The 24,906-nt window shown below is 52.5% G+C and overlaps 1 protein-coding gene across 13 annotated transcripts in view; it reads left to right on the top strand.

The window, feature by feature from the left end:
* The first annotated feature begins 1,028 nt into the window (after window positions 1-1,028).
* Window positions 1,029-24,906, top strand: part of B3GNTL1 (UDP-GlcNAc:betaGal beta-1,3-N-acetylglucosaminyltransferase like 1) — a 50,126-nt gene continuing 26,248 nt past the window's right edge. For 4 of the 13 annotated variants that reach the window (XM_072782122.1, XM_072782123.1, XM_072782120.1 and 1 more), the window contains exons 1-5: window positions 1,029-1,125; window positions 3,270-3,386; window positions 3,467-3,566; window positions 13,600-13,664; window positions 17,692-17,733. In XM_072782122.1, the coding sequence (XP_072638223.1) occupies window positions 1,087-1,125; window positions 3,270-3,386; window positions 3,467-3,566; window positions 13,600-13,664; window positions 17,692-17,733 (363 nt within the window). In that variant the 5' untranslated portion in view covers window positions 1,029-1,086. Of the gene's footprint in view, window positions 1,126-3,214; window positions 3,387-3,466; window positions 3,567-13,083; window positions 13,161-13,599; window positions 13,665-17,691; window positions 17,734-24,906 lie in introns of those variants that run through there. The other 9 variants (XM_072782126.1, XM_072782121.1, XM_072782131.1 and 6 more) reach the window with 7 other exon arrangements.

Below are 24,906 nucleotides of genomic sequence, written 5' to 3'. Positions count from 1 at the left end.
CCAGCTCCAGTGCCCCCAGTGCCCCCCGGTCCCCGGACTTGGGGCTCACGCAGCCTCTGCTCGGCCTTCCTCCAGTGCCACTTGGCGCTCGGCATGTTTGCAAAAGGCAGGCGACAGCCAACTGTTATCAGGGAAAAGGCGGTGAAAAGCAAATTTCTGGCAGCAAGACGCGAACAGGAAGCGAGGCAGGGCAGCCAAGGCCCGTTCTGACCCCGCGGGCGTGGGGGCGCAGGCACCGCGTGGGCCCCTCGCCTCTTGCTCCTGCCGCTTGCGAGGAGGTGCGGGGCCCCAAGGCTGCGGGGGCGCTGGCGGCTCAGGGTGCTCAGCTGGCGGAGAGCAAACTGCGTCCAACGGGCCGAGCTGGGGAGCACCGGGGCCGGCAGTGACCCCCCAGGCTGCCCCGATCCCACGGCCGGAGCGCGGCACCGCTCATGGGGCCCAGGAGCTTCGCCCGGCGACAGGCTTGGCAAGTGCTGACACAGGGTCCGCAGAGGTCACACTTGAAGTGATGCTTCAAAAACCCAAGGGGCGCGCGGGGGGGGGGGGGGGGGGTGTGTGTGTGTGTGCAGGGCGTGACCCGGGGTCCCGGGGTCCGGGGATCGAGTCCCGCGTCGGGCTCCCTGCGTGGGGCCTGCTTCTCCCTCGGCCTGGCTCTCTCCCTCTCTCTCTGGGTCTCTCAGGAATAAATAAATACAATCTTTAAAAAGAAAGAAAAGAAAAATCTAAAGCAGATACAATGTATCGAACGGTTTGCATTTGATCTTCGATTCGGGCAGGACTGCTGTAAAGCGGGTCACGGGCTCGCGTGTTGGGAGGACCGCGGGGGTCACGGCCGCAGGTCACGCCCCGGAGGCCCGCGGGGCAGAGCAGCGGGCGGCCGTGGGGGGCGGGGGCGGGGCGGGGGCGGGGCTCCGGGGCGCCCCCTCCCCCCTCCCCCCTCCCCGGGCTTCCGGCCGCCCAGGCCGCGCCCCTCCACCCGGCGACCGACGGCTCCGCGAGCCAATGGGACGCGCCGGCTTCGGGCCGCCCCGCGAGCCGCACGCGCAGTAGCCCGGGGGGGAGGGGCGGCCGGAGGAGCGAGCGGTCATGCGGCCCCGGGGGGACCCCGCCGCCGCGCCCCACGTGGTAGGTGCCGGGCCGAGGGCGCGGGGCCGCCCCCTCCCTCCCCCCTCCCCCCCTCCATCCTCCAGCCCTCCTCCCCCCGGCTCTCTTTCTCTCCCCCCTCCTCTCCTCCCTCCAGCCCTCTTGCCCTCTTCCTCCCCCTTCAGCCCCGCCCTCTGCCCTCTAGACTTCCTCCCTCCATCCTCTTCCCTCCTCCCTCCTCCCTCTGCCCTCCTCCCTCTAGTCCAATTCCCTTCACCCTCTCGCTCCTCCCTCCAGCCCTCCTTCCTCCAACCCTCCATCCTCCTCCCTCCACCCTCCAGCCCTCCTCCCTCCAATCCTCTTCCCCCAGCCCTCCTCCCTCTAGCCCTCTTCCCTCCAGCCCTCCTCCCTGTTCTTCCTCCCTCCTTCCTCCAGCCCTCCTCCCTCCACCCTCCAGCCCTCCTTCCTTCAGCCCCCCTTCTTCCATCCTTCCTCTGCCCTCCTCCCTCCAGCCCTCCTCCCTCTCCCCTCAGGGCTGCATTCCCCAGGGTGCACTCCCCGGGGGCTCACCTGGGAGGGTCTTCGCCCCCAAGCAACCTGCAGCCCAGGAATTTAATCAGGGTCCACCCTGGACGGGAATTCACATTAGGTTTTGTGTTGTAGATCTTGAGAACAGTAAAAATGTTCTTTCCTGTTTTCTTTAAAGAATCATGTTTCCTCTAAAAATAGGTCTGTAAGTAAATTAGGTGACCACTTTTTTGGAAAGATGAATTCCAGAAGGGTTATCACTGTTCAGTCAGATCCTCAGAGTAAAGAACTTGACGGGACTGTGCTCGGTCCACGGGTTTTTCTAAGCCATCTTCGGAGCTGGTGTTTTTATCGAGCTGTTTGCTGTGTGGATGTCGAACACCCATGTGCACACGTCCGTAGGTGTGTGCCCGTGAGCTGTGCGAGCCTGGACGGCCCGAGTCTCCGTGTCCCGTTCAGGAATGGCTCCCCTTCTCAGTGGGGTATACACTCCAGGCTGGGGGACACGAGTCTCTAACTCTGGGCACCCTGTACTCGCTTCACGTGCTAACATGCAAAGTTAAGGCGGTTCCTGTCTTCTGTTCTTTGGTGGCAGTCGGTTCCTCTGGTTTTACTCCATACACTTTGGGCGTTTTTGTTTCATCTGCTGTAGGAGAGGACGTGCCAAACTGTCCTAAGCTAAGTAGAGCAGAAGGACAGAGGCCCCCATGTCCCCAGCACCCACCCATTTCTGTTAAAGCGGGTGTCCAGGGACCTCAAGACTTCTTTGTTGCAGCTTCTCTAGCATCATGGCTTCGGAAAATGCTTACTCCACTGAGAAAAGGCCAACAGGTTCTTTTCATGAGTGGGCTGGAGAAGAGATGCTTGTTTCAACCAAAATGATGTTTCCGACCAGTGATTAGAAAACACATGAATTTGCCATTGAATTGGGAAAGACTTGGGTGCCTTTCAGATTTTTGTTTCCTTTTCAAAAACATCCAAAAGACCAGCTCAGGGCAATCTAAGACAGCATAAATCTTACGGAGTAAAAGAACGCTAAGAGCCTGGCGGGAAGGAACGGGCACCTTCTGTCTGGGGAGCAGTGTTTCCCTGGAAGCCTTACTCTGGGCCGCCTGTGACCCTGGCCTCCGAGCTCGGTGCTGGTGCTCGGTGCTGGCGTGGTCCCGGTGAACGGTGCGGATGCTGGTGCGGGTGCCCATTGCACAGGGCGGGTGCTGGTGCACGGTGTTGGTGCACAGTGTTGGTGCGAGGTGCTGGTGTGCAGTGTCAGTGCTGGTGCATGGTCTGGTGCTGGTGTGCTATGCTCGGTGCTGGTGCTGGTGAGTGGTATTTGTGGGCTTGCTGGTGCGCAGTGCTCGGTGCTGGTGCGCGTGTTGGTGCGTGGTGTCGGTGCTGCTGTGCATGCTGGTACTCGTGAGAGGTACTCGTACGCTTGCTGGTGCAAGGTGCTGGTGTGCGTGCTGGTGCGCTGTGCTCGGTGCTGGTGTGCATGCTGGTACTGGTGCACAGGGTGGGTGCTGGTGCGGGGTGCTGGGTGCTCGGTGCTGATGCACGGTGCTGGTGCGTGCCGGTGACGAGTTAGAAAGTCTGGGCACCGGCACAGGCACCGTCACGAGCTCCGGCCCGTGCTGCGCCGACCGGCTCGCTCGGGGTTGCAGTCCATCATCCTCCCGGTGCACAACGCCGAGCGCTGGCTGCACGAGTGCCTGAGGTCGGTTCTGCAGCAGGACTTCGCAGGCCCCATGGAGCTGTCGGTTTTCAACGATGCCAGTAAGGTAGGTGCGGACTCCGCCCGCGGGAGCCCCATCTGTGCGCAGGGAAGGCTCCCGAGCCGCCCATGTCCTCCTGCTTTCAGGACCAGTCTTTGAGGATCCTGGAGGAGTGGAAGGCGAAGCTGGAAGGTTCTGGCATCCCCGTGGTCATTGGCGGGCACGAGTCTCCTTATCCGCGCGGAGGTCAGTGACCCTGTTTGCTTTACTATCCGGCCCTGTGGGGTGGCTTCTTAGGACTCCTGTCCTTACACACACTGAGCCCCGCCAGCCGTTCCGCCACCTGGGGAGGGGGCTCGGGGGTCAGCGGAGGACCTCCCTCCCCCAGGGACGTGCAGGCTCCGCCCCAACCACAGGCAGGGCAGCAAGCAGAGGAGCCTCTTTTTTTTTTTTTTTTTTTAATTTTTATTTATGATAGTCACACACACAGAGAGAGAGAGAGAGAGAGAGAGAGAGAGAGGGGCAGAGACACAGGCCGAGGGAGAAGCAGGCTCCATGCACCGGGAGCCCGACTTGGGATTCGATCCCGGGTCTCCAGGATCGTGCCCTGGGCCAAAGGCAGGCGCCAAACTGCTGCGCCACCCAGGGATCCCAGAGGAGCCTCTTCTTATAGGAGGGGGTGGGCGGGGCTCTTGTAAACAGAAAAACCATTGGAGTAAACCGGGAGCTGGATGTATAGTGTCTTCCCATTGGCTGGGCTGTGGCTGTCTCCTATTGGCTGGGCCGTGGCTGCCTCCCATTGGCTGAGCCATGGCTGTCTCCTATTGGCTGGGCTGTTGCCGGGGCAGCAGAAAACCTTCCGTCCTGGACCTGGTTGCTAAAGTAGTTACCACCTGTGAAGAGTCTTTCTCCCTATGGGGTCTGTAAGTGGTAACGGTGCTGGGCACCCAGCGCCCCTGTTGGGCCCCTGACTGTGCTTTTCATAAGCTTTTCTTTTATTAACTTTCCTAATTATTTCATATTCGAATCCTGGTGTAAAGTATTCCGAATAATAAATTTATCATGTATTAAGAACCCAGTGCACCTAAATTTCTTATTCTTTGGTGAAGGTTTGTATGAGACCACCACACATACTTCATACTTGCTCAGCTTAACAAAAAGCTGTGGGGTGTTTTTATTTTTAGTGTGATTGATCATATTATTGGTCACCTCTACTTAAAACTCTTTTCTTGTGACATTAGATTTGTTTGTGCCCAGTGTTTTGAAAACCTTAAAGAACTAGCTTTTAATTTTGCTACTTTTCTGTATTTTCTTTCATCTGTTTTGCCTGTTTTCTGTTTCCACTCTGATCAGTATTTGCTTTTTTCTGCTTGCTTTTGGCTTAAAGTGTTCTTTTCCTAATTTTAAAAAAATTATTTATTTATTTTAGAGGGAGGGACAGCAGACTTGAGTGAGTGCCCTGGAGTGGGGGTGGGGTAGGAGCAGGGGGGAGGGGCGGAGGATAGAGAGTCAGGGGGACTCCCCACCCCAGCAGAGCCCCAAGCACCTGAGCTCAGGACCTGAGCTAAAACCAAGTGAATCTGCCCAGCCTCAGGGGACTGAGCCAGCCAGGCACCCCCCTTTTTTTCCCTAATTTTTAAAGTGGAAGTTGAAGTCATTGATTTGACACCTTCTATAGGCATTTTATGATATAAATTCTCCTCTTAATGCTTTAGCAACATCAATACGTTCTTTTCATTTTTGTTCAGTTTCAAAACACCTAATTTTCTTTTGAGTTTTTTGATTTATGGGTTATTTAGAAGTATGTTGCTTGGTTTCCAAATATTTGAGAGGTTTTCCAGTAATTTTTTGTTACTGATTTCTCATGGAACTCCTCCGTAGTAAGAGAACATGGTTTGGCGTGACCGTGTGGCTGTCCTTGCAGATGTTCTGTGTGCACTTGAGAAGGTTGTGTAGCTGAAGGTGTTGTAAATTGAATCAAGTCAAGCTGAGGTCGGTCATTTAAATCTACTGGAGTCTTGCTGAGGTGTCCTGTCAGTTACTGAGAAGGGGCATTGAAGTCTCCAACTCTGTACACTTTGCTGTCCGTCTCTGGAGTTTTGTCAATTTGGGTTAACAGTATTTTGAAACTGTTAACTTTTAGGGTTGTTATGAAGAATTGACCCTTCATCATCATGAAATACGCCTCTTGATCTTGCTAATTTTCTTTGCTCTGAAATCTACATTTAGATATTAATTTAATTGCCTTGTTTTTGACTAGTATTAACATAATATAGGTTTTCCTTCTCTGAACATTTGTTGAAGTGCACCTCCCTGTAGATTCTCATAAACAGCAAATCCAATCTGACGATTTTCACCTTTTAACGTTTATTTACATTAGTTACACTTAGTGTGATTATTGATATCTTAGGTTTGAGTCTATTTTCTTGCTATTGGTTCTATACTACTTCCATTTCTTTGTTTCCCGTTTTCTTCCTTTTCTGCCTTCCTTTGAATTAATCAAATATTTTTTATAACGGGTTTATTCATATGCCACACACAGTTCACCTAAAGTACACAGTCAGATGGTTTTTAGTGCATTCACAGAACTGCGCACCCCCAGTCAGTCTGAGGATGTTTTCATCACTTCAGACAGGCACCTGCTGTCCTGTAGCCATCACTGATCCCCATACCCTGCTCCCGCCAGCCCTGCACCACCACTAATCTACGTTTCCTGTACAGATTTGCCTGTTGTGGAGATTTCTGCATATATATCTGTAAGAGATGTTGGTGTATGGTTTTCCTTTCCTGTGATGTCTTTGGCTGTGGTATCAGAGTGATACTGGCCTCATAGAACAAGTGTTCTTTTTTTGTTTGTTTGTTTGTTTTGTTTTTTAAGAGTGGAAGCGATTGGTGTTATTCTCTATATGTTTGGTAGAATTCATCAGTGACATCATCTGGTCCCGGCCTTTTCTTTATTGGAAGGTTTTTGTTTTGTTTTGTTTTGTTTTAAAAGTTTTATTTATTTGAGGGAAGGGAGGGAGAGCATGAGTAGGAGGAGCAGCAAGGGAGAGGGTGAGGCAGGCTCCCCCCTGAGCGGGGAGCCCAACGTGGGGCTCAACCCCAGGACCCCGAGATCATGACCCGAGCTGAAGGCAGATGCTTCACCAACTGAGCCACGCAGGTGCCCCTTTTGTTGGAAGCCTTTTATTACTGATTCAGTCTATTTATTTGTTATAGGTCTGTTCATATTTTTTATTTCTTCTTGAATCAGGTTTGGTAGTTTGTATATTTATACAAATTTGTCCCTTAGGACAAAAACCTTTGTAGGTTATCTAATTGATTGGCACACAGTTTGTAGTATTTTCTTAGAACCCTCTTAAATTTTTGCTAAAGTCAGTAGTAAGGCACCCACTTTCACTTTGGATTTCAGTAATTTTGAGTTTTCTCTTTTCCAGCTGAAAGTTGCCAATTTTATTGATCTTTTCAAAGGACCAACATTTGGTTTCATTGATTTCTCTCGTTTGTTTTTTTTCGCTTTCAATTTCATTTATTTCTGCTCTGATTTTTATTAATTTCTTCCTTTGCTAGCTGTGTATTTAGCTCTTCTTTTTTAGCTTCTTAACATATAAAGTTAGGTTAGTGATTTGAGATCCCTGTTACATAGGCATTTATAGCTGTAAATTTCTCTCTGAGCGCTGCTCTTATTGCACCCCATAAATTTTGGTGTATTGTGCTTTCATTTCCACTTATCTCTAGGGATATGTCTCCAAAAATATATAAGCATCTCCTAGGAATATGTCTAAGGATATTCCACTGTCATATAGAGCATCTGTTAGGCAGACAATCCAGTATTCTTGGGTTATTAGTTGAGTGGAATATATTTTTCCATCCTTTCACTTTTAACTCCTCTGTGCCTTTGGATGATGTGCCTAAGGTGAATCTCTTATAGACAGCATTTAAATGGACCGTGTGTTTTTGAAATCCATTCTCCCAATCTTTACCTTTTAATTGGAGCATTTAATCCATTTACGTTTAAAGTAATTAGTGACAAAGAAGGCCTTTTACCACCTTGTTGTGCATCTGTACACCTTACATCGTTTTGTTCAATAGCCCTCTGTTACTGCTTTCTTGTGTGTGATTACTTCTTTCTAGTGTGCCATTGTGATTCCCTTCTCATTTCCTATCGTGTGTACTTGTAAGGTATTTTCTTAGTGCTTATTGGGGAGATTACAATTAATGTATTAAATTTATAACAGCCTAGTTTGAATTAACACTAATTTAGCTTCAGTAGCATATAGAGCACCATTCCCACTTGATGTTGTCACAGTTTACATCAATATCGTGCACCCACTGACATAGATTTATAATCATTGCCCAATGTATTTGTCTTTTAAGTCAGAGAGGAAAAAATTCAAAGTAAAAATAGAACAATACTGCCTTTTATGTTTATCCATGTTTTAAACTTTATTAATGTCTTTGACTCCTTTGCATGGTTTCAGGTTCTGTCTAATATGCTTCTGTGACACCCTGAAGGATGCCTGTCGGCGTTTCTGGTGAGGGCAGGCCTACGGGTGAAGAGCCCCCTCAGCACTTGTTTATCTAGCAATGTCTTAATTTCTCCATCATATTTGAAGTGTTTTTTTTGCCAGGTGAAGAATTTCTGCATGTTATAGACCTGAGATACATAACTTACATACTGTCTTACTGTCAGTAGGTGGGTGGATGCCCGGTTTGTTGGTTCACCATTGTACCCAACTCAGTTTCTTATGTTATCTCTGATTTTGTAATTAGGCAGTCTGACCCTGCAGAAACGTTATTGCTTTGCTTCTTTTTTTCTGATTTATACTTTACTTTTCATATTTTTTAATTGGGATAAGAAGTCTAGAAGAACAATGTGGAATCATATTACTGAATCCTTGTACTGTTGCTGACTTAGGGAAGGTTCCTGGGGTTTCATTGTTAAGTTTGTTTACTGTTGCTTTCTGATGATACTTTTCTTGAGTTAACTTGGGATTCCTAACTTAGCCTTCAGAAAATGAGAGGTCAGTATAAACTTTTATTAAATATCTCGGGATCCCTGGGTGGCGCAGCGGTTTAGCGCCTGCCTTTGGCCCAGGGCGCGATCCTGGAGACCCGGGATCGAATCCCACTCGGGCTCCCGGTGCATGGAGCCTGCTTCTCCCTCTGCCTGCGTCTCTGCCTCTCTCTCTCTCTCTCTCTCTCTCTCTGTGACTATCATAAATAAATAAATTAAAAAAATAAAAAATAAAATACTGCCTTCTATGCAGTCCATAAGTTTAAAAAAAAATAAAATATAAAAAATAAATATCTCTTAGGTATCTGTTAAGGTGATTGCATATTTTTTTCTCCTAACGCTTCATTTAGCAATTATGTTAGTATTTTTTGGTAACAATGAACAATGTTAGAATTATCAGCAATGACTTGATGGTATTTTTGTACAATTATTTAGTTTCCTTTAGGATTTTTGTGTCTATGGGCATATGGAAAATTGATCTGTAGCTTTTTGGTGCTTGTTTTGGTGTCTAGCTTAGAAATAAGAGCAGATGGCCTTGGGCTTGCTGATAGAGTGTTTTTGCAAGCAGTAATTGCGTGTAGCAGCTCCGCAACCTTTGTCTCAACCTCCTGCACAAACTAGCCCTACAGCCTGTGTACATTATGGGGAAAAAAAGCACTTACCTTGTTCTCAGAAATGTCTGCTTTGGCTAATCACAAATATTTGAATACCAGCATGTGATAAAAATAAATTCACGCATACAGAAGGGTCTACAGTGACACTCAGAAGCCCCACACCTTAGAAGCACCGGCGTGTTTTGCTTCTCACTTGACTTCATTCACACAGTGTCAGTCAGTACTCACTGTGAAAGAGGACGCGGTTAGCCACTGGAGTGCCCCATGCTGCTCTTCTCATTTCCCCCCTCAAGGGTTTGGTTTGTTATGATAGAATCATGTTGTCAGGGTGCATGATCTTCAACTCTGTTCTGTAACTTGTTTTATGTGCTTTACTAATAAATTGATTCTGGCAATTGAAATCTCGTAGAAACAGCACTCGCAGCATCACCAGTGAGTGACTGCTCGCCGCCAACCACAAGGTGGTGGGTGAGGCTTGTGCTGTGCTTGGGGGCTCCCAAGTGTCTGAATCTGTGGGGCCTGTAAACACCTATGCCTTATTCTCTTTTACTGTCTACGCACCTGCTACTTTTTGGGGTTTTCCCCTTTTCTTTTTCTTTTATTTAGTCTTTATGTGTTTTCTCGTTGTGTTGCTGGACTACTCCTTAAAGCACGTTTTCTGTATCTGGTCTGTTGATGGTAAAATATTTGGGGTTTTTAAGTGTCTGAAAATGTCTTCATTTTGTACTTAGGCTCAGTTGACAGTTTGGCTGGGTATAGAATTCTAGGTTCAAAGCAGTTTCCCTTAGAATTTTGAAGGGTTGCCTCATTATCTTCTGGTGTCCTCTAGAGTCTGGCTCTTCAAAGTTTTCTTTTCTGAACGTGTTTCAGATTTTTCTCTTTGTGTTTTAAAATTTTGTAATGCTGGGTCAAGGTGTAGGTGCTTTCATGCACCCTCTGTTTTTATCCTGAATGATTACCTTTGTATTCTTAGCTTTAATTGTGATATATTGGGCTTCCTTTAGCTTTACTTTTAAGTTTTTGTGTAAGACTTGAAATTAGCACTTGTGCATATACTGCTGAGTTGGAGGAGGAGGTAGGCTAGATGATGAGGCTGGAGCTGGTGGTCGAGTCTGTCCCCTAAATTGCAGACCTCAACTTCGGTTGCACATTAGCAGTGCCTGTGAAGCTTTGGGAGCCCTGGTGCCAGAGCGTGAGTCCCCTCTAAGATAGTCTCGAGTAACTGGTTTGCATGCAGTGTCTGCACTGGGATTGTGGATGCTTTCTATGCTGGGTTGCATTTGCAGCTGAGAATCTGCTTTAAAATGACCTCAGAAAAATAAAATAAAATAAAATGACCTCAGGAGTGGTGTGGTGTCAGCCTCACGCCCTTGTGGCTTTGGACTTCAGGGAATCCTGTAGGTCTCCTCATTTCAAGGGTGGGCAGGGGGTGGGTCAAGGTATGGGGTAGGGTTGGGAGAGGTATGAGTGGGAGAGACGTTCACTTCTCAGATGCTGCTTGCCCTCAAAGCCCCTTCCCATCCTGTTTTCTCTCTGCACTTGTCTGCCAGTTTTGGTGGTCGGGTGGCTCTCCTGGTGTCACTTCCAACCCCCCCCCCCCCACCTCTCTGGGCCTGTTTCCTTTGCGGGCAGCAGGTGCTCATGGCCTTTGTTGAGAAGGCTTAGCTGCTGGAGCCACTCAGGAGCTGCCCTATTCCTGTCATCCTCATCTGCACCATTATCTCATGCATCTGGAAGACTTTTTTTCCCCAAGTTATTTTTTGTTTTCATTGTTTGAAATAGAAAACTTTAAAGAAATCGGTTATTGTAGAACATCTATTTCAACTTGTTTCTGAGATATGTGCCAACAAATCATGGTTTCTGAAACTAGCTTGAAGATTGTTTTAAAATATTGTTTAATTAAGATATTTTGCCTCTTCCATAGTTGATGAAGGAAGTTGAAGGCATTTTGGTGACTGGTGTGTCTTGGCTTATCTAATCTCCATTTTATTTTTTTATTTTATTGTTTGTCTTTTTTTAATATTTTGTTTATTCAAGAGAGACACAGAGAGAGAGGCAGAGACACAGGCAGAGGGAGAAGCAGGCTCCTTGCAGGGAGCCCGATGCAGGACTCATTCCCAGAATCCCAGGATCATGTCCTGGGGTGCAGGCAGGCGCTCAATCGCTGAGGCACCCAGGCACCCCCTATTTTATTGTTTATTAGAGAGCATGTGTGTGCACATGTGCCTGAGCGGGGGAGGCAGGGGCAGAGGGAGAAGCAGATGCCCCGCTGAGCAGGAAGCCTCCAGCTTGGGGCTTGACCCCAGGACCCCAGGATCATGACCTGAGCCCACTGAGCCACCCAGGAGCCCCATAAAATACTTGCCATAGATTAGATGTAACTCATGTCACGTTCATGTGTATTTTGTCAATGACGAGAAGATTGAGTTGTCATAGCGTGAAGCAATGAAGCCATCGTGTTGTCGTTTTGAAGGCAGCAAGGTGAATTCAGGGGGGCCCCGCATCATGATTATGGAATGGGGTTGATGTGAGACATCTGAACGAGCATATCTCCCTACACTGGTATTTTCTGAAGTAGAAGTTATGTCAACTATTGGATAACAGAAATCCCCGGTGCTTCCTTTTTCAGGAGTGCTGAATTATTTAAATTGGATTAAGACTCATTTACTGTTATATTATGATACGAAATAACATAACAGAGCAAAACGTTTCTTAAAGACGCGGTGAGTTGCTAAATGAAACACCGCAATTCCGCCCTCTTCTCTCCAAGAGTGAGGACGGCGGCGTGTTTCCCGCTGTGACCATGACAACTGGCTCCATCACGAAGGGACGGCCTCCCAGACATCAGGCCCTGGTGCAAACATTTGACTTTCTCCGAGGCAGTGATATTAAAGCAAATTCCTTGTCTTTGCCAAACATACCTCGTCGCGAGGACCTTCCAGCTTCTTAGTGAGGCGCGTTTTCCCTCATCATCCAAGTTCTGCTTCCATCTTTCCTGTTCTGAAACCTGACTCCACTAAGCAGCTTTTTAAACAGAACTCCTGCCAGTTGATTTTATTTTTTATAAAGATTTTATTTATTCATGAGAGAGAGAGAGAGAGAGAGAGAGAGGCAGAGACCCAGGCAGAGGGAGAGGCAGGCCCCTGTGGGGGCCCCGATGTGGGACTCGGTCCCGGGAACCTGGGGTCACGTCCTGGGCCAAAGGCAGATGCTCTACCGCTGAGCCCCCGGGGGACCCCTAACCTCTGCTAATTTAAATGTGACTGTGGACCGTCTCTTCCCGTTGTGTTGCCCGCATGCAGCTCTTCGGGCGACGTCCTGTGAGGTCCTGAGGCTTCACCACAGCTGTGTCTGGCGGCTGCTAATCACCCCCCGGCCCCCCGAACCTTCCCTGCGTGATACACCTGTGGGTCCTGGAGATCCGGGCCACTCCGCTGAGCCGCTACCTTGAGTGAAGACAGCCTGCCTGGCTGAGGCGCTGGGTCATGGCCTGGGCGACCTGGCACTGGCGTGTCCCTCCTGCTCTGGCCTGTGGGACTGGCTAGCACCCGAGTCTGCTCGGAGCTGCTGGCTGTGGCGCTGCCTTCCCTCCCTGCCCCAGGGCTGGAAAACTGGGGTGTGGCTATGGCTGTGGCCCCCGCGGGACGTCCTTCGGGGAGTGGAGCGCGAGCCCAGGGGGCCGCGTGTGCCTTGTGGCCATGGCCGCGGATGGGTGACGGGCCGGATGGGTGACGGGCCGGTGCTGGCCGCGTCCCGGGCGGGTGTGTGCCCCGCAGGCCCTGAGCCTGGAGGCCCCTTGGCGCGCCCGGGCCGCTCACCCCCGTCCCCGCGGGCCTCCTGGCTTGTTCCAGCCCCTTCCGTCGGGCGCGTAGCCGGAGGTCGTCATCTAACGTTTTCCGACTCACTTGTACCCTCTTGGAAGGCGGAGAGTGTTCTAGACATTTGTTGCAACATGAGGCCCACACGGCAAGTGCACTCACCCACCGTCCCGGGTGTTTTCTCAAGCTGAGCACAGCATGTCCCCAGCGCCCGCGAGGGCCGTCGCCCGCCCGAGGCCCCTGCCCGCGGCCTGGCCCCTCCCGAGGCGGCCGCCTGGCTCCGGGTGAAGGCGCTGCGTGGAGCCACGTGAACAGCACCCGCGTGTGCACAGGCCAGAGTGTTCACGCGCATCCGTCCCCCCTGCGGCAGCGCCGGGCCGGTCACACCTCGGTGGGTGTGGGGGGCCTGCTGCTCGCGGGGCCGCGAGGTCATGGGCCGTGTGCAGGCGTGGCGGCCCCGGGACACGTGTGCAGGTGCCACTGGCGGCCGCATCTCGGCTTGGAGCCACGCACACTTTGCAAAGAGCGTTCCCGCCAGCGTCTGCTCGGGCGCTTCCATTCGGGGATTTTGTTATTTTTCATTTTTTCAACCCCGCCCGCGGCGTAGCGTAGCATCACAGTGGCTGCTGGGTCCCCGCAGCGGGCACCCCTCCCTCCGCGCTGCCCTCCGCGCTGCTGTCCTTTTGCTTCCCTCTCACTCGGCCACAACTGAGCTGGCTTTGTCCCTCACAGGTCCCGTGTAGCACACATACCCCAAGGTCCAGGAAAGAGGAGGCCACGGAAAAGTGAATTATAAAAGAACTTCTCTCTCTCTCTCTTTTTTTGAACAGTTGGATATTCTAAAAATCAAGCAATAGCACAGAGCTCGGGGTCTTACCTTTGCTTTTTGGATTCGGTAAGTAACTCTTGTTTTATTTAAGATGCGTGTTTGTGCAGTGGCTGAATGATCACATGACCTGACGCTTTAGCGTGATTCTTGAAAATCATCATTCTCTTATGTAACGATGAGACCTAAGGTTCATGGGCTCTCGCCATAGCACTTAATGAGTTAATTTTTAATAAATGGAATTACCTAGAAATGCTGAATTGCACAGCAAAATCACATAAACCGGGAAGGCAGCCTCGGGTAGAACGGATCCACGCACGTGCTGAGAAACGTAGAGGAGGGTCAGTGGTGGTCCCACTGGGGAGGACGGGGAGGGGCGGACCCCGAACGGCAGGTGCACTGTGACCAAGGAAACTGAAGTGACACGAGAGACGAGTTTTTATTTATTTATTTATTTATTTATGTATGTATGTATGTATGTATGTATGTATGTATGTATGTATTGGAGTTCAATTTGCCAACATATAGCATAACACCCAGTGCTCATCTCGCCAAGTGCCCCCCTCAGTGCCCGTCACACATTCACCCCCACCGCCCACCCCCCTGCCTTCTGCTACCCTTGTTTGTTTCCCAGAGTTAGGAGTCTTCATGTTCTGTCTCCCTCCCTGATATTTTCACTCATTTTCTCTCCTTTCCCCTTTATTCCCTTTCACTAATGTTTATATTCCCCGTATGAGTGAGACCATATAATGTTTGTCCTCCGATTGACTTACTTCACTCAGCATCATGCCCTCCAGTTCCATCCACATCGAAGCACATGGTGGGTATTTGTCGTGTCTAACAGCTGAGGAATATCCCACTGTACACACAGACCACAGCTTCTCTATCCATCACCTGTCGATGGACACCGAGTCTCCTCCCACGGTGTGTCTATTGTGGACATTGCTGCTAGAAACATCAGGGTGCAGGTGTCCTGCCGTTTCCCTGCATCTGTATCTTTGGGGTAAATCCCCAGCAGTGCAATTGCTGGGTCGTAGGGCGGGTCTATTTTTAACTCTTTGAGGAACCTCCACACAGTTTTCCAGAGTGGCTGCACCAGTTCACATTCCCACCAACAGTGCAGGAGGGTTCCCCTTTCTCCGCAGCCTCTCCAACATGTGTTGTTTCCTGCCTTGTTAATGTTCACCATTGAGAGACGAGTTTTTAAAATCCACGTCAGCAGGGATCCCTGGGTAGCGCAGCGGTTTAGCGCCTGCCTTTGGCCCAGGGCGCGATCCTGGAGACCCAGGATCGAATCCCACGTCGGGCTCCCAGTGCATAGAGCCTGCTTCTCCCTCTGCCTGTGTCTCTGCCTCTCTCTCTCTCTCTCTCTCTCTCTCTCTCTCTCTCTCTCTGTGACTATCATAAATAAATAAATAATTAAAAAAAAAAATCCACGTCAGCAGCGTTTCCCCAAGTGCAGATGCTGCATCTTTGGAAGGTGTGAAGTGAGGGTGTTGCCAGCGTAATCGTGCATTTTGTACCAAGAACTGAGAAAATGCTCCCGCCCTCGACTCTTAGCCGTCACTTGTAGGGACCTCGGAAACTCTGACCACGACTTATGTGCAGTGTGTTTACGGGAACTGCTGTTTATAAAGCAGAGTCACATGATGAAGCATCGTGACAGGTGACAGAGAAGCATAACTACATGGAAAGCATGTGTGGACCTTCTCACTTACTTGAAAACGTGTTTTTTTTTTTTAATTTTTATTTATTTATGATAGTCTCACAGAGAGAGAGAGAGAGGCAGAGACACAGGCAGAGGGAGAAGCAGGCCCCATGCACCGGGAGCCCGACGTGGGATTCGATCCCGCATCTCCAGGATCGCGCCCTGGGCCAAAGGCAGGCGCCAAACCTCTGCGCCACCCAGGGATCCCTTTTTTTTTTTTTTTTTTAAGATTCTTATTTATTTATTCATGAGAGATGGAGAGAGAGGCAGGCTCCCTGCGGGGAGCCCGATGCAGGACTCGATCCCGGGACCCCGGGGTCACACCGTGAGCCCAAGGCAGACACTCAACCGCTGAGCCACCAGGTGCCCCTAAAATACGCTTTAAGACGGCCTGTCTGTGCTCGGGCTCCGCGCGGGCCCCTCTGGGTCTGGGGGACCAGACACCACATCTTCTGGACGCTCCTTGGCGGCTGCTCTTGGCCTTCGTGAGGTCGCCGTGGCTCGCAGTTGCTGCTTGTGTTGCATGGACGCACCTACCACCCTTCGTGTCGTCTCAGGCTCAGCCTTTTTCTCGATTACCAGGAGCTTCTGTGCAAGGGCCAGGTCCGCAGGGAGGTCTGAGGACCTCATCCTGCCCCTGAGGACAAGCCCTGGGGCCTCAGCTCTGTCCTGTGGCTTCGCTGCCTCCTGCCTCCTCTTCTGCGCTTTTCGGTCCTGTCCCTCATCTCCTTGCAGACCTGGCTCCAGGGCCTGTTTTCACTCTCAATAGGTCCCTCCAACATTTCCCTAAACAAAGACGTGTTTGCAGCAGACACAGCCAAGCCCGCATGGTAACCCGGGGGAGGGAGAAGGCGATTCTCTGTTCCTGCTTTAGGGCCGCTCTCTCTGGACCGCCCGTGTGCTCCTCGCAGGTGGACCCGGGCCGCCACAGGGGTGGGGGAGAGGGGAGGGCTGCAGGTACCCGCTCCTCGCTGGCTGCCGTCCTCCGCGCCTCTCTCCGTGTTCACCGGCGGGCAGGAAACAAGACGCAGCACCAGGAGCCGGGTTGGGGGGCGAGCACCGCAGCCCAGGGAGGCCCCAGTAAGGCCGCCGCTGGCGTCAGCACAGCCTCCAGCGGGCCGCAGGGGGCGGGGGGGCATTAGGCCCTGAGGTGTCCTAACGTGGTGGTGGTGGCAGGGGGAGGAGGAGCGGGGCGGACACCTGGCGCGCTCCGTCCTGGCAGGTGGGCAGGGAGGTGGATGGGCTCAGAGCCACAGGGTCAGTGCTGCCAGGTTGGCCCCCCCGCGCCTCCACTCTGGGCCTGGGCGTCAGACACAGATGGCGTTGCCGAAGTCTGGGCAGGAGGACTTGCCCTCGCTCGAGAAACGTGGATTACTCTTGGGGTTTCGTTGAAATAAATCAGCGAGGTGAGCATGGCCGTGGGGTTTGCACGACCGCCTGGCCGTACTAACCAGGGCGGGGCGGCACCACCATCTGCCTGCCTGCGAGGGGCTGGGCGCACTGACGGGCAGGTGCGTCTGGCTCACTGAGGACACAGCCGTTCCTGGCCGTGGGTGGAGTAGGAGAAGCGAACAAGAAGTCTGGCCTCTAAACAGGGGTCCTTACTCTGTGCGTCAGGTCAGGGGCCCGAGCTCCTGGCCCCGTGAGCTGAACAGCCGCGGCGTCTGTGGGAGCGCGGCACAGACGGGCCTGGTCCGTGGGCCCTGCTCTTCTGAGAGAGTCGCTTCCTTCCGAGGGGCACCCCCACCACCGTCACTTGCCGCCCCAGCACAGAACGTCTGTCTGCCTGTTGGGACCCTGGCAGCATGGCCTCCACGTGGGGAGCCACGTTAGCCACCACGGAACAGTCTGTCCTGATGGGCCACAGCAGCTGGCAGGGGCTGCAAGGCCCAAGGGAACGGCCCGGAGGGAGACAGGGCCCACGGCCATGCGGGGACGGCCAGGGGGGCGGCCAGGAGGACACGCCGCTTCCAGGAGGTGGGTTGGCGTCCCTAGGGACGGGCAGAGACGTCGGGTGTCCGACCGCTGCCCACGGCGCCTTTTCTCTATGCACCTTCCTTTAGTTTGTTTAGTTTCTGATCTTTGTGGGTTCGGTTCACTTCTGATGCTCACTCGCCACCTTTCAGCCTTTGCTTTTGATTTATTTTATTTTATTTTATTTTATTTTTATTTATTTATTTATGATAGTCACACAGAGAGAGAGAGAGAGGCAGAGACACAGGCAGAGGAAGAAGCAGGCTCCATGCACCGGGAGCCCGACGTGGGATTCGATCCTGGGTCTCCAGGATCGCGCCCCGGGCCAAAGGCAGGCACTAAACCACTGCGCCACCCAGGGATCCCTGCTTTTGATTTATTGTGTGAGGTTTAAGACGATTCCTTCTCTTCTAGGGACCGCATGGGTGTCCCGAAGTCCTGAATACAGTGACTCAGGTATTGTCACCTTTGCCAGCTTCCAACCCAATTTCTTCATCTTCTTTTTAAACGTAGACCCCAGGATCTCCGGATCTCCAGAGCAGAGAACCGAGTCATCACGAGCCTCGGCTCAGGACACTTGCTCATGTGTCGAGTGGGGTCTGTCTGGTTTGTTCTGTGGTCACAGTTCCCCGGGCCCTGGCGGCGGCACTGGTGTGAGTGCCCGTGAACCTGCCACCCAGGACTAGAGCCAGCCCGGCCCTCTGCCCACCTCCCCGCCTCCCCGCTTGGTCTGCCACCTGCCAGGTCGTAATCCTTGCGGAACTCTGGCATTTATACAGATCTGAAAAAGTTAATTGAAAATTTCAGGGTTTTTTTTTTTTTTATCTTTATCTAAAGAGCATCAAGCTATATAATTTTTAAAACGTGTGTTGTTAAGATCTATCCATATCGTTGCTATATATCTTTATAGATCATTTTGTTTTTATTTTATTTATTTTATTTATTTTTTATAAGATTTCCTTTTTTTTTTTTTTTATTCATAGAGATGCAGAGAGAGAGAGAGAGAGAGGCAGAGACACAGGCAGAGGGAGAAGCAGGCTCCATGCAGAGAGCCTGACGTGGGACTCGATCCAGGGTCTCCAGGATCATGCCCTAGGCTGCAGGCAGCACTAAACCACTGTGCCACTGGGGCTGCCCTAGATCATTTTGTTTTTAAAAACAGAGGTAAAGCTTACATATGGTGAAATGCAAGATTTCAGTGTGAAAATTACACACAAAGTGAACAATCTGGTGAGTTTTGACAACTGTGTACACCCGTGCACTTAATCCCCCGGTCAAGATACAGAGCGTTTCCACACTCGGGACTCCGCTGAGCTTCTAGACAGCGTTCTCGGGTCTCGAGTCGACACAGGTGAAGTCATACAGGTGCCCTCTTCTGTGCAGCTTCTCACTCAGCGGTTCTCTGTGGTATTTTGCATGTCAGTGGCTTATTCTTTTTTATTATCAATCGTGCGAACAAATACGAGCGATCTGTTTTTACACTGTATTGTCTGTTGACACGTGGGCAGTTTCCTGTCTGGGTTACTTTAGTGAAAGTGCCATGAACATTCCCCTGTAAGACCTTTTGTGGGTGTGTATTTCCATTTCTCTTGGAAAAGAGCAAAGTGTGGAGTTGACTTGTCGTCGGTAAAGGCTTGCTCACGTGGGGGAGAACCTCAGACACAGGGGCGGCTCTGTGTCCGGGTGGGGCCCGCGGCTGCTCCGCCTTCCGCCAGCCGGTCCTGTTGGTCTTAACCGTTCAGCGGATGTGAAGTGTTGTTGCAGCTCCAATTTCCATTTCTCTGGCGCCTGTGGTGCTGGGCACCTTTTCACAGGTTAATGGCCGTTCATTTCTTCTGTGAGATGTCTGTTCGGATCGTCTGCCTGTTTTTTGGGGGTTGTTGTGTTGTTACTGAGTTACGAGAGTTCTGTGTCTCGGGTGCACGTCTGTTGTCAGATACTGTGAATACTTTCTCCCACCTGTGACTTGCCTTCATACTTAATGGTGTGTTTCAATGAACAGAAGTTCTGAATTTTGTTGAACTCCAGTGTATTTTTGTCTTTTTATAGTTGACTTTTTTTCCCTGAGAAATCTCCACTTGCCCCAAACGAGAAGCTGTTCTCAGATTTTCTTCTAGTGGTTTAGGGATTTTACTCTCATATTCAGACCGTCATCCATCTTGTATGGACTCTGGCTGAGGCAGGGCTCGTGTGGCCTAGGTCTGTGTGGCTCAGTCCCCGCACCCTGTGTTGAGGACGCCGTCTTGTCTCCGTTGAGGCGCCGCGACGCCCCTGGTGAGAGTCCGTTGGCAGGTCCGTGGGGGTCCGTCCGAGGCCCCGGTCCGTCCTGTTTCTCTGTGGTCTGTGCTGGTTTTGCCAGCTGTGCGGCCCCGGGCCCACAGGCATCGTGCGTGACTGAGCATCTCGCCTGGGCCCCCGCTGGCTCCAGCTTCTGCTCTGGTGCATGATGCTGCTTCACTACACCGTGTGCTACGTGGCGTCACAGGAGTGAGAGCTCCTCTTGGGTGGGATCCTGGCCCAGGGGTGCGCAGCCATCGGAGGGAGGGACGCCATGCCCCCGGTGGCTGCAGTCCCGGAGCTGGCCGTGGCCTCCAGAGCTTCCTCACCCTTGGCGCCGACGGCCTTCTCCTTTGTGCCGATGCCTCTTGGTGTGTCGACCTGCGCTTGCCGATTGTGAATTGTGAACCAGCTCACCGTTTGGCCCGTTTTTCTTCTTCAAACTTAGAGAATTGTTGCAAGGACGCGACAGGCCCCACACGCCACCCAGGAGTGGACTCTGAGGGTCTGGAGAGCGAGGCCCCAAGCAGGGTGTGGGGTCGCTGAGGCTACAGATGGTGCAGATGCTGCACGGCCGTGGCCTGTGGCCAGAGCTGGTTAAACGCACCTGTAGCTGCAGGTAAGGAAGGTTTGGGTTTTTCTCTCTGTGTCACATGCCTGCTGGTTTTGACCTGTGACCTGTGGGTGGAGCGTGGGGTCGTCTGGAATCGCTGCGACTCTAGGACACAGCCGAGCAAAGGCCCGGGTTCAGGTCTGCAGCAGGCGGGTCCGCTGGGAGCACGGCTGTGGCGGCTTCCCCGCTTGAACATCAGCTAGAAACTGGGGGCACAGGCGGGGGGTAGGGGGGCAGCTCAGGGGGCAGTCCGGGTGGGGGGCAGCCCCGGGGAGCCCACCCAGCTTCCTGTGGGCCTGCACCCCGATGAGCCACAGCCGCTGGCAGCCAGAGGGCCTCGAGCCTGCACTGGGCCCGGCTCCCGCGTCCTCAGCAGCGTGTCCTGGTAAATAAACACCCGGTCTGTTAAAATAAACAACGGACAGAAAACCCCAAGTTTTGTTTAGAGATCCTTTTGCAGACGTTCTGAACTCTGTGTCGAGGCCCCTGCGGCACCGCGCGGGGGAGCCCGCAGGGACCCGGGTCACCGCCCGCGGTGCTGTCTGGGGGCGCCCGGGGGGCGGGGGTCCACGCTGGGGGGCTGCCTTTGGGGGGGTGAGGGGGCGGGGCTGTGCTGGGGGCGGGGCGGGGTTTGGGGCGCCCCCACCTCTGCTCTGCAGACACCCTGCCCGGGCCTCTGGGCTCCGCCTCTCCCGGAGAGTAAACCATGGGGCCGCGTCGGCCAGGAGGGAGGGAGGCCCCGGGACCTCAGCGGAGGCCGCTCCCTACGAGACCGAGCAGGTCTCCCAGGTCCGGGGAGGTGGAGGTGGGCCGCCCCAAATCAGGGGCGGGGGGGCCGGGCGGAGGGGCAGGGCCTGTGTCCCCGGAGGCGCTGGGCCGCCTCAGGCGCCGCTGTCCTTGGTTTCTGGAGGGTGAAGGCCCAGGGGGCGCCCAGCCTTCGGGGGGGTGACCTGTGCGTGCGGCGGCCTCGGGCCCGGCCGGGGTGAGGGCTGGTCCCCGAGCCCGCGGCCCCCGCCGCTGCTGCAGACGCGCCCCCGGGCCCCAGGCCGGCTGCGCCCCGCCCTCCCGTGACCCGCCGGGGACCCCGCGGGCACCTGCTCCCCGCCCGCCCCCTGCTGCCCCCCGTGACCCCGCCCCGGGGACCCCGCGCCCAGGGAGCTCTCTTCTCCGCGGTGGAGGGTTTCCCTACCCGAGGAGCCGGGAGCCGGCGTGGGCCCGTCCGCGGGGCGTGTTCCGTGGGGCCCACGGTGGGCCCCGAGGCGGCTGCGCTGGGCTGTAACTGCGGCCCCGGGAACTCGGCGGCCCGGGCCCTGCCGCCACCCCGACCCGGTGGTGTTCTTAGGCGGCATCACGGGCTGAAGTCAGGTTAGACTCTGGCCGGACTCTCGGCTTTCCTGGAGGCACATTAAGAATCCACCTGCGGGACCTCAGCGTCCCGGTAACAGGGCCTCGGGCGCTGGGCCGCAGGCCGGGCCAAGAAGCAGGCGCGGGTGCCACTGGCCGGCGGCCTTGCTCCTGGTCGCCGTGCAGGGGCGGGGCCGCAGGGACGGGGCCGCAGGGGCGGGGCCCGCAGGGGTGAGGCCGCAGGGAAGGGGCCGCAGGGAAGGGGCCGCAGGAGTTGGGCCGCAGGGACGGGGCCGCAGGGGCTGGGCCGCAGGGAAGGGGCCGCAGGGGCGGGGCTGCAGGGGCGGGGCCCGCAGGGACAGGGCCGCAGGGAAGGGGCTGCAGGAGCTGGGCCGCAGGGAAGGGGCCGCAGGGACGGGGCTGCAGGGACAGAGCTGAGTGGTGGCACCGACCCGCGCCTTCGCCCCCGCAGGGGCTTGGGAGCTGCTGTCCACAAGGACGAGCCACTTTGCGGGCCTGGCGACTGAGAGCCTGGTCGTTCTGGGGTCGGATGGAGAGCTGAGCCGGCGGCCTGCCTGGGTCCTGCCCCCTGTGGGCTGGGGTCGTGTTTCCCTGGGGACTAACAACCCCAAGTGTTTCCTTGAGCCCTCGCTGCTCATGTGCGGGTCTTCCCATGTGAAATGTCTTTCAAGTCTTCCAGTTTTTTCATTTTTAAAGATTTTATTTATTCACGAGAGACACAGAGAGAGGCAGAGACACAGGCAGCAGGAGAAGCAGGCTCCCTGCAGGGATCCCAATGCAGGACTCAATCCCAGGACCCTGGGTAGCGCCCTGAGCTGGGGGCAGCCGCTCAGGCAGCCACCCAGGTGCCCCAGTTTTGTCTTATTTTGACCTTGATGTAATTCCTCACACATCCTTATCTTGCCCAACATTACGTTTTGGAGGTTGGTGCTGATTTTCGTGTAACAGCGTCTCACTAACTTTCTCTCTGTGTGAGGGTCCAGTGAACAGAGACACCCAGCTCCACCCTGCAGTGCTTACACATCGGGTGTTTGAGCATCGCTGCCAGGAGGTGCTTGAACATTTCTCTCCACACACATGCAGCCGTGGGTCTGCTTGTCACGTACGTGAGGAGGGACCGGTGTCCCCGCAGTGCTGTGCTCACCGCAGCAGGTGCTTGTCCTGCACTGTGGAGGCGAGCTAGCCGCTGTCTCCTCCTGGCCCCTCCTGTGTCTGGTCTTCGCGTGACTCATCTGGTCATTTCCGAGATGTCTGATGAGATTGCAGGGGGACGGTGAGGTATTTTCTTTCCGTACCGCCTGCTCATGTCTCTTGCCCATTTTTAGTAATGTTGCCTCTTTTTCTTCAGTAGGGAGTTAATCTGATGTGTTAGATACAAGTCCTTCGTTGAATGTATGAATTACAAAGAGCTCCTCCCACTGTGGCTTTGGTTTTTATTCTTTTTTAAAAATTTGTTTATTATTTCTTATTTATTTATCTGATAATCTCTACACCTGATGTGGGGCTCAGGCTCAGGACCCTGAGATCAGGAGTCTCATGTTCTTTTTTATTCTTTTAATAGAATTTTGGATGAGCAGAAGTTTCTAATTTACTATAGTCTAATTTATCTATCTTTTTCTTACTGTTAGTGCCCTTTCTCTCTGGTGAAATTTGTTTACCTCACTCTTAGGAAAATGTCTTTCTGTGTCATTCTCGGGAAGCTTTGTTTTTACTTTTTACATGCAGATCTATGAGTCTAGGAGTCACTTCCATCGCCCATGGGGAAGCGGTCCCGAAGGAGTCCTCATAGGGATTTCCAGGGGGCATAGCATCGTTGATTGAAAGGAAGGCCCTTGCTCGCCACTTTAGTCCAGTGTTGACGTGGACAGGGCCTGTTTCTGACCTCTGCGTCCTGTCCATACAGGCTGTTGGTCTGTCCCTCATTCGCCACGTTGTAGCTTTACAAACACAGTGTAGTTTGATTCTGTAAGTCCCCTTCTTCATCTGTTACAATATTTTTGGCTATTTTTTTTAAATCCTTTTTATATTGAGGCACCTGGGTGGCTCAGTCAGTTAAAGTGTCCAAACTCAGGTCGTATTTATTTATTTATTAAAATTTTATTTATTTATTCATGAGAGACACAAAGAGAAAGTGAGAGGCAGAGACACAGGCAGAGGGAGAAGCAGGCTCCATACAGGGAGCCTGATGTGGGACTCGATCCCGGGTCTCCAGGATCACACCCTGGGCTGTAGGCGGCGCTAAACCGCTGCACCACCGGGGCTGCCCTTAAGTGGATTATTTGGCTTTTGGGTGTTGAGTTGAATAGATTGTGGATCCTAACCCTTTTTCAGATTTGTCATTTGCGAACACCTTCTCCCATTCTGTAGCTGCCTTTTAATTTTGTTGATTGTTTCCTTCGCTGTGCAGCTTTTCATCTGGGTGAGGTCCTAGTAGTTCATTTTTGCTGTTGTTCCCCTTGCCCCTGGCCCCGCGTCGAGTGAGCCACTGCTGTGGCTGACATCACGGAAGTGGCTGCCTGTGTTCTCTAGGATTTGACAGATTCCTGTCTCACATTTAGATCTTTCATCCATTTTGAGTTTATCTTTGTGTTTGGTGTAAGAGAATGGCCCAGTTTCATTCTCCCGCGTGGGGCTGCCCAGTTTCCCCAGCACCATTTGTTGAAGAGACTGTCTTTTTTCCAGGGGATAGTCTTTCCTGCTTTGTCAGAGACTAGCTGCCCACACAGTTGAGGGCCCATTTCTGGGTTCTGGGTTCTGTTCCGTTGATCTGTGTGTCTGTTTCTGTGCCGGGGTCACCGTCTTGATGATCACAGCTTTGTAGTTTGGCCTGAAGTCTAGAATCAGGATGTCTCCAGCTTTGCTTTTTTTTTTTTTTTTTCCAGGATTTGGGGTCTTTTGTGGTTTCATACAAATTTTAGGGGTTTTTGTTCTAGCTCTAGCTGGTGTTATTTTGATAGGGATTGCATTCAATGTGTAGATTGCTTTGGGTAATTTGGACATTTTGACAATGTTTTCTCTTCTAATCCATAAGCATGGAATATTTTTCCATTTCTTCATGTCCTCTTCGATTTCTTTCGTAAGTATGACATAGTTTTTAGAGTAAAGATCTTTTACCTCTTTGGTTAGGTTTGTTCTTAGGTATCTTATGGCTTTTGGTGCAATTTGCAAATGGGATCAAGTCTTTGTTTGTCTCTTGCTTTGTTATTGGTGTATAGAAATGCAACGGATTTCTGTTCGTTGATTTTTATATCCTGCATGTATTAATTCTGGCAAATTTTAGTAGATTCTTTTGGGTTTTCTACATAGAGTATCACGTCATCTATAAATAGTGAAAGTTTGACTTCTTCCTTGCTGATTTGGTTGCCTTTTATTTC

This window comes from Canis lupus, chromosome 16, assembly GCF_048164855.1.
Source record: "Canis lupus baileyi chromosome 16, mCanLup2.hap1, whole genome shotgun sequence".
Lineage (NCBI taxonomy): Eukaryota > Metazoa > Chordata > Mammalia > Carnivora > Canidae > Canis > Canis lupus.
This window is presented reverse-complemented; position numbering and strand designations above follow the sequence as displayed.